Source organism: Scatophagus argus, chromosome 1 (assembly GCF_020382885.2).
Source record: "Scatophagus argus isolate fScaArg1 chromosome 1, fScaArg1.pri, whole genome shotgun sequence".
Lineage (NCBI taxonomy): Eukaryota > Metazoa > Chordata > Actinopteri > Scatophagidae > Scatophagus > Scatophagus argus.
The window spans coordinates 13,703,379-13,711,874 of record NC_058493.1 but is presented as its reverse complement, the minus strand read 5'-3'; the positions used below and the strand labels follow the sequence as shown (position 1 = coordinate 13,711,874).

Below are 8,496 nucleotides of genomic sequence, written 5' to 3'. Positions count from 1 at the left end.
GGTCTGTCTATATTTATTCACCAAGCTCTATTTATATGCTGAATTCACTTTCAATTACATAAATTAAAAATGCAGATAAATACACTTTCATTAATATTGCATGTTACGTAATGATTCAACGACGACTAGAAGGCAGACTGACTACATATTGAATGTTTTATTGACATTTAAAAAATGATGCGAAGTGCAAATGTTTTCCCTCAGTTACAGCATTTGTCCACAATGATCATCCACCTTTCAGCTTAGACTCATTTATCTATACACAAAGATTCCAAACCTCAAACAACAGAAACAAATCACAGTACAAATCATTGGGGGATTAATAGTGTTAAATCCTTGACAAGCAAGCATTTTATCTGTACAGGCAAAAATGGTGCATAATAAACTCATGTTGATATTTTGTGTGTTGCATATGAGGTGTGTCAAGAGTTTCGAGACTCATCTACTAAGAGGAACTGTGTATAAACTATTGTGTAACCTCAGAAATGTCACTAAGAGACCTCTTTCAGCAACGCAGACACAGACCTAACAAGGCCTACAGCACATTAAAAAATGGCTGATGTACTTGGCAAATATCAGAAGGCAGCTGATGATAGCTATCGTTAGTTTATAATGACTGAAAGAAGTAGATGCTGTTGCAAAGCAGCAGTTTTAGTTTAAAAATGATGGCACTTGTCTAAAAAGTCCTCATTTCAATAGTGAATTCATAATAAACGACAAAAAGCTCCACTCATGTACCAACAAGATATACAGACAGTAAACTGCCTGTCTGTCTGCCCATCTGCCTGACCTGAACTCACCATGATGCCTCCTGTTGAGCTGTGGATCGGATTCATCTACTAGTAGGGGTCAGGAAGGGACATAATTCCATTAAAGCACTAAGTAGTAGTGGAGCAAGTGTGTGTGTATGTGTGTGTGTCCTGGTTTTTGTAGGGTATAAAAAGAACAATGCACATATAGGTGATTTTTTTTTCAAGTACCTGTCCCAGCCAAAATGTTCATGCAGTTCGAAACTGTTTTCAGACTGCACTGATAACATAGAAATATATTTAACAAACATTATCAACCTGAAACCTGAGAAAAATAAAAGTGTGTGTGCATGCTAAATGACAGTACAGTTGACTGGTAAACAAATAATACAGCATGTGTGTGAAGTATGTTTTTTTTTTTGGGGGTCACATTTCACTTTGCATGTGTATGTGTTTTATGAAAGAGGTGGGTAGTATACTGGTGTATCATGGTCACACACACTGAACCCTGATGTTTTGTCAACAGCCAGAGGCTTGTCCCAGCCTCCCTTAGATATGGTTTCCATGGTAAGCTGTTTCTCACAGTCCAGGATGGCGAAGTCAGGGTTAAAACAGATCTCAATTTGCCCCAAAACCTGGACATCAGCATCCTGTCAAATCCAAAATGTAAATTTAACAGACTGTTTACAGTTGAAACCAGATACCTGAAACAAAAAATGCACCTAAACATTCCAAACAGCAAATTATGATTTAAATATTTTAATACATTTTTTCATACCTTTGATGGATGGGCACATTGGATCTTTGGTTTGGCACCGTAGGAGTTCTCTATCGCTCCTTCAATTTGTGAAAACTTCAAACAGACAAATTCAGAATAGACGGAAGAAAAAAGTGAGAGACACTCTAATGCCACATATTTTCATTAAATGACACTAATATCTGAGGTTTAAATATACCGTAATTTCAAAATATAAATAGACTTACTGAGTAGTATTTTTCTGAAGGGGTGATGTTAAACCTCTTCAGGATACTACAATAACACAAACAGATTTCTATGTGAGACCTTGCAGTGTTGATGCTTTTATTCAGAGTGATTAAAAATGAGTAAACAACAGTAGTCGATTTATGTGAACCAGAGTGTGAACATCAAACATGCACTGGATTAGCAAGAGCCCCGAAATCTGGACATCAGCCAGTAATGAGCGTGTGTGAGTGTGTGAAAATGTGCTATACCTGTTCAGATCCACTTTGTGGTATAGTTCCAGTGCCTTGCTGAAGTATTTATGCTGACTGTTCAGAGATTCTGCTTTGGCTGCACATGTACCGTGTTTGTGCCACTCATACTTCCTGTTGAAGCAGACAAAGCAGCAGCAATAGGTTTGACTGTTATCATGTACAGATTGATACCTGATAAATAACTCCATATGGCCTGTGATTACTGATTTCAGGAGCACAGGGAGGCCACCAGTGGTAGCTGACACATGATGTCTTATGGTAAGTGTGGGGTTAGGAGCTACATCTCATACTACTGACCAAGCCTTGTCAGATCTGTACTTAACTTTCTTTTTTTATGACTTGAGCTTGGGGATATCAGAATATCATACTGTGGTTTGTGATGGTTAACTATAATATTGTCATTTTTACTGAGGATGCACTGACAAAAACAAAGACACATCGCAGTCATGTGAGACAACACTACTGTGGTAGTTGTACAGTACTAAAATTAAAAACTAGAACATAGCCAAACTTTAAAAAAGTGTCATTTATAGATTGACAGAGAGAAAAATGAAACCACTACCAGAATCCAGCAGACAAGGGATGAAGCAAGTCAGGCCAACTCTTCTTCATCTCTGGAAGCAAGTCCTGAAAACACACACCAAAACACAGTTTTGTATTATCTTTCCAGTGTGCCAAGTGGAGAAAAAGAAGAGGCATTAATTTACCTTTAATGCCAGATTTTAGTGTTTTAGCTTTTAATGTAGTTATTCTTAAGATTTATAGACTTATAATACTTCTTTGTCCTACCAAGTGTCATTGGTGCAAAACCAATGCAAAGTGTCTGTTCATGCCCCTTCCTCAGTAATTACACTTTATGAATGTTACACCCATTACAGACACATTCAGACTGAAGAAGTGCTGCACCTCGATTTGAGAAGCGTTGAAATGCCATGATGAATTGCAGTCAATCCCTTTATCTGGCCTGGAAAACAGAAAGATTTACAAAATTAGCTGAGTCACTTTCTTGCAGAAACAGAAGAAAAGATATAGTAGAAACAGGTTTGAGAACCATTTGCTGCACAGATTAAGTCCACATTCTTCTTCAAAACCGCACATACACATACCAGAGTCCATGTAGTGTCCAGTAGCTAATGTTGGGATGACAGTGTTCTATCTGAAATGTATAAAAAAAATAGTTACTGTTACTCCAGCTGAAGACAAAAACCTAAAACTTAATTCTGTTAGTAATAAATATTCCCTAATATTCAGCTGGCAGTATCTCACTGAGCTGAATTCTGCCTCAACCATCTCAAATGAAGTGCAAGATCAAAAACAAAAGTTGAGACAAATAAAAACACTACTGGGACTGCAATCAATTATTGTTTTCTATTACTGATTATTTTTCCTTATTGTAGGATGAACCATTTAAGTGTTTGGTCTATGAAATATCAAATATAATGGAAAAAATATGAGAGAAAAAAAGAGATGTCTTATGTCTTGATTTGTATGACATAAAAACAAAAACCCTGTTCAATGTGTTTTTAAGGCAGCATTTAAATACGACGATTGTACTTGATAAAAGGCTTAAGCAGCTGATCAATTGAACACATGATACAGATCCAATATGTCTCACATGTTGTATTTATTGCTGTTACTTTTTTTAATTTTATGTTTGCCAGCCACCGAAAATAACAAAGTTCTTCCTGTCACCACTGAGGAATTTCACACTATTGATTAAAAAGAGGAACTGCAGCAATTTTATGGTCTTCCCATTAAGGATCTACACATGTTCAGTCTTGGTACGTCTAAGTTTCTAAAACTTCTGCTTTGAGTGGAAACTTTTTCAATCATTAGGCTATAGGAGACCCAGAGCAAATAATCATACATCCATTATCTATGAGCGCTTATCTTAACTGAACCAAACCAACCCGCACATTACTGAAAAATCAAACTTTTGACTTCTGACACACAGCCAGACATATGATACAAAAGCACATGTCGCTCCAAGGTTTAACTGGTAAGAAAAGTTCTTAAAAAGCAAGAAAAAATGCAGTCAAAAAGCACAAAATTAAGGATGTGTGTTTTGGTGGTGTGACTTGATGCCTCCTCATGTGCTAAAAGGAATGCTGCCTAATCAAACCAGATTGGTGACACACAGTCTCATGACTCACAGACATCACATGACATATAAAGATTAAATGCTGACTTAGTGATACACTACATAGGTAACATTCAAGAGGGAAACATTTTCTTAAGATAGGATACTATGCTAATAATCTATTTTTCATAGTTGTTGGATAATTGTTAACTATCCATACTGCCTTCACTTTGTCAAAGCACATTCTACGCAACACCATAACTGATTACATTCCCTTTTTTAAACGTGTTTTGACTCTGGTACAGTGAACCTATTTTAAACAACTGCTATCATCTTTGCTGGTGCAGGAATGAACCTAATCCGCCCCACATATGATGTTATTGCTTGCCTAAGAATGCTGCATATAAAAACACACTAAAGTTTATGACGATAAACTTGCTGACAAATACTAAATGTGATAAACTGAAAACCTTCTTCCTCGTAGACATCTAATTTTATTTAGGTTGAACATTAGACTATTGAATTCAGTGGCTTAACTGTGTAACACATGATAGGATTAAAGGGGATTATTATCAATAATAATAATAAAAATAATAACACAATAACGCAAGAGTTTGTAAACAGGGTCAAATCTGCATATGCTCCAATGAATTACTCAGTACTTTTTCACAGCAAATATTTAGAATTGTCACATTAGGAAAAGCACAGGTGGTGCTAATAACATTATTACTTTTGCTTTTCCTGCAGCAATATGACATCGTGTTCAGTGAAAAATTGCACCTTTAACAAGGTTAAAATGTTAAAAATACATAAATAAAAGGCAGGAAGAAACTCACACTACAGAAGGTACTTGGCCAGTGGTGGGTCAGGATCAGTTTGGTCCACATTTGTCTAAAAATACACAAACAAATATTAATTTCTAAGCAGAGTCCAGTTTGTTTATTACCCATACAGTCTATTCTGATCTATATGTTTATTTAGTAGACATATGAAATGGAGAAGCAGAAAAGGTTCATTAGACCAGCTACCATTATACTCATCTGTCAATAATATATATTGTTTTTCAAGTCAAGTCAAGTGGTTTTTCATTGTCACTTCAGCTGTTCACGTTAGTACAGTGAACAGTGAAATGCGACAACGTTCCTCCAGGGACCAGGTGCAACTCTACACTACAGGAATACAAACGAAATACAACCTGATTAAACTACTTATTGTCATTTATTAGAATTTTGCTGTACTTACGGAGGTGAAATCACAAAGGCAGAGGACAGGGCTGCTGCCAGGCAGAGCAGAAGAGGACAGCAGAACCTCATGTCTGCCCTGAAGGGGCAAAGAAGATAACAGATTACAACAACACCCAGAGCGAAGAATTTCTAACATTTGAGTCTGTGAGGAATTCATGTATTATCGTCAAAGTACAGTTCCATAACAATGGATTTCTATGAAACTGCGTATAACAACACTGGTTCACTAAAGGAGAAGAACGGGCACATCAGCACAGTGGAAAAACATGTAGTGGCTTTAACTGGAGGAAGTGAGTGGTAATGAGAACCTCGTGACAGTTTAATTAGACAATCAACAAAAACCTTTATAAATAAACATCAAATGCATAACCAATGACAACAACTGCGTTTGAAAGCTCACATCAGCTTACATAATACCCCCCAAAAAAGGTGCCCTAAATTACACCAGTCATGAACGCAACAACTGATATAATGACATAAAATAAAGAAAAAATGACCCAATTCTGACACGGACAATAACGATTATCAGAAGACAGATATCTCTTTAACTGTGCTAAAATGTGCACTTCTGTGTCACGCCTCGGGCTGAAGCTCCCTCTACCATTACAGACACTGACCAGTTTACGGCACTACAACACCAGGCACTTTCTGTGAACCGTGCCCTGCTACAAGCGACAAAGTCAGCAAGAACCAGTGCCAAACACGTATTCGTCTACTTGCAAAACACTACAAACACAGAGGCTCCCTACGCAGCAGGGCGGTTGTAACAGGGCAGCAACAGTCGGAAAAATACTGTGCCACAATACCACGCTAACACCAGCACACTGGGAATGAAATAGCTAAAACTTCTATGATTATGGGACAGCTCTGGAATACATTTTGGGAAAAGGTCTGGCCTAGTTGTAACTTAGAGGGTGACGGGAGCAACTTTGAAGCTACTGTACGTACCTAAACTTGTGATAACGTTGCTAAGCTAAAGACTCAAAGTACTGTGAGACGTTAACGTAAACATGACTCAACCGAATAACCGAACTTTAAATTCGCTACATTCCGTTTCACCCTCAGACTGTTCTCACTTTAACCAATTTCAGTCACCTCGCTGGAGTGGACGGATTCACTGCGGTCAAGCCAGTCCACGTAAGACTTTGTTCCTTCAGTTATGAGAGACACTGACCAGTTTATGGCACCCCGCATTCAGAGAAGACAGGGTGACACAAAACTTCAGTTTTGACCGAACAACCGTTGGTTTAAATAAATATAATGTGTCAAATTGATCTCACCTTGTATCGGATATGTTGCAAAGAAAATATGGTTACTCGGACGACGCACAGTATACCATTAGTTTAACTAGGGTTACTGGATGTCGTACTGTGGAACTGTTGTTTATATCCACGAACCTTTGCTTCACGACCAGTCTGTTTGCTCAGCCAATCGTGAGCGCCGTAGACGCTCTGCGTCATCACGTGATCGGATGGGTGGCTTGTTTTAATATCCGGATCCCACCGCACGCTACTTCCCCTTAAGTCTCGTCATGGGATTTTGGAAGCACGTTAGCTGTTGTAGAAATTAATAATCGTCCCTTTTGAAGACAGTTTACACAGCATAATTTAGGAACAGTAGTGGTCACATTTTGGTTCAAACCACAGATTAATTTTAAAGAAATAAAGTTACTCCATGATTTTTTGCGGGAAGTGTTGTATTCAAAGGGTCTAAAAAGAGAAACAATCCACTTCATTCAGAAAGACATTTCACTTTGCAAAGTGCTTTGTACTAACAATTAATAATTTATAGTTAATCAGACAGGCCTAACTTATTAAATGTACGAAATGCCCAGAGGTTCCTTTTAAATAATGACTCATTATGAAATTAAGCATGTCAGGAAACTAAAATGAGAGAATATTCATCTTGCAATGTCTCCAGGCACTGAAATGTCAAAATTTGTTGCCTGGAAAGTTAAAAATTAATAATATTCACTTCACAAGAAGCAGAGTTTGATCATAAAGGAAAGGTGTAAATACAATTTCATTTTTTAGTTCCATTTCTTCCGGTGTCAGCATCCTGAAAATTTAACACCACCTCATTACCCCGGAGCCCTGGCTTAACAATGACTTGCTGTCAACCAGAAACATAATGTACTTAAGTTATTGCTGAGCTTTGGTTACAGTGTATGCCACATGACCAACAGAGGGCTCTTCTCAAACACAGGAGTCAGTTCTGTTTTTCACATGTGTGTGTGTGCAAACGCAAACGCACACACACAAACACACACATACAAGTGTGTTCACTCACATGTTTCTGAAGTGTTCAGACAATTACAACAATTAATTAGTATATTTTTTATGAAATCATTTGCCCTGTCCTTTTTTGTTGTCGTCTTGTCTTCTGTCTTCTTTGTTGCTTTCTTTTACATTCTTTTGTCTATATTACTCACACATCACACAGTCCCTGCCTCTCTCTATTTCTCTCTTTCTTTTCTCAAAGGAAACACCATGTAATACCATCATATGATTTCGCCTCAGATGTGAAATGCGTTTCACAGCTTCTCCACCATGTCAGGAATAGTCTAGCTGTAACTGTAGCTAGTTTTATAAATAGGCACTGGCCAAAGTTCAGCATGCGACACGGCGTCTCAAGATGTTTCTGAGTGCATATGGGGAAAGATCTTGGAGAGGGAGAGACTTCAGTACTGTCTTAAGTACAGCTAGAATGTTTAAATGCATGTAACATGTATGTACAGCTCTATATGTGTCTCTGTTGCAACATTAAATAAAAATTGGTTGTCAGAAAGTGAAATTGTGGTTCTGTATTCTCTAAAATGCTGTCTAAAATATATGTTATTATTCGGAAACCATGCCATTGTGGTATGGAAGGAATTAAAGTGAGCTTGTCACTCCTTGTTGGAGTATAGTACTTCAACAGCACTGCTGTCTATTTTGTCGAGCTAAAGTACTGCTTTACACACACACACACACACACACACACTCCATGACATCACTACGATCAGATTCTCTGCATTATGTCGATCAGCTGATATGCTTGGATAATCAAATGTTCAGCTTCAGTTGATGAGATAGCATACCCGAAACCAACAAACGCTAACATGGCTTCACCTGAAGACTTTAATTGACTCAACTCTGTTAATCAAATAGTTGTTTGGTTCTTGTGGCACCAAGTCTTGAAGGATACT

At 37.7% G+C, this 8,496-nt stretch overlaps 1 protein-coding gene across 2 annotated transcripts; it reads right to left on the bottom strand.

Moving 5' to 3' along the window:
• Positions 1–142: 142 nt before the first annotated feature.
• Positions 143–6,747, bottom strand: rnaset2 (ribonuclease T2). Of its 2 annotated transcripts, none has more exons than XM_046384727.1 (10): positions 6,590–6,747; positions 5,308–5,385; positions 4,902–4,956; positions 3,092–3,141; positions 2,892–2,949; positions 2,548–2,612; positions 1,983–2,096; positions 1,734–1,779; positions 1,528–1,602; positions 143–1,399 (listed from the first exon to the last, which is right to left on the bottom strand). In XM_046384727.1, the coding sequence occupies exons 2-10, from the start codon at positions 5,376–5,378 to the stop codon at positions 1,205–1,207; spliced, it is 729 nt and encodes a 242-aa protein (XP_046240683.1). In that variant the 5' UTR covers positions 5,379–5,385; positions 6,590–6,747; the 3' UTR covers positions 143–1,204. The 2 variants fall into 2 exon arrangements, with proteins under 2 accessions (XP_046240683.1, XP_046240694.1); XM_046384738.1 differs by lacking the exon at positions 6,590–6,747 and adding an exon at positions 6,405–6,458.
• Positions 6,748–8,496: the final 1,749 nt, after the last annotated feature.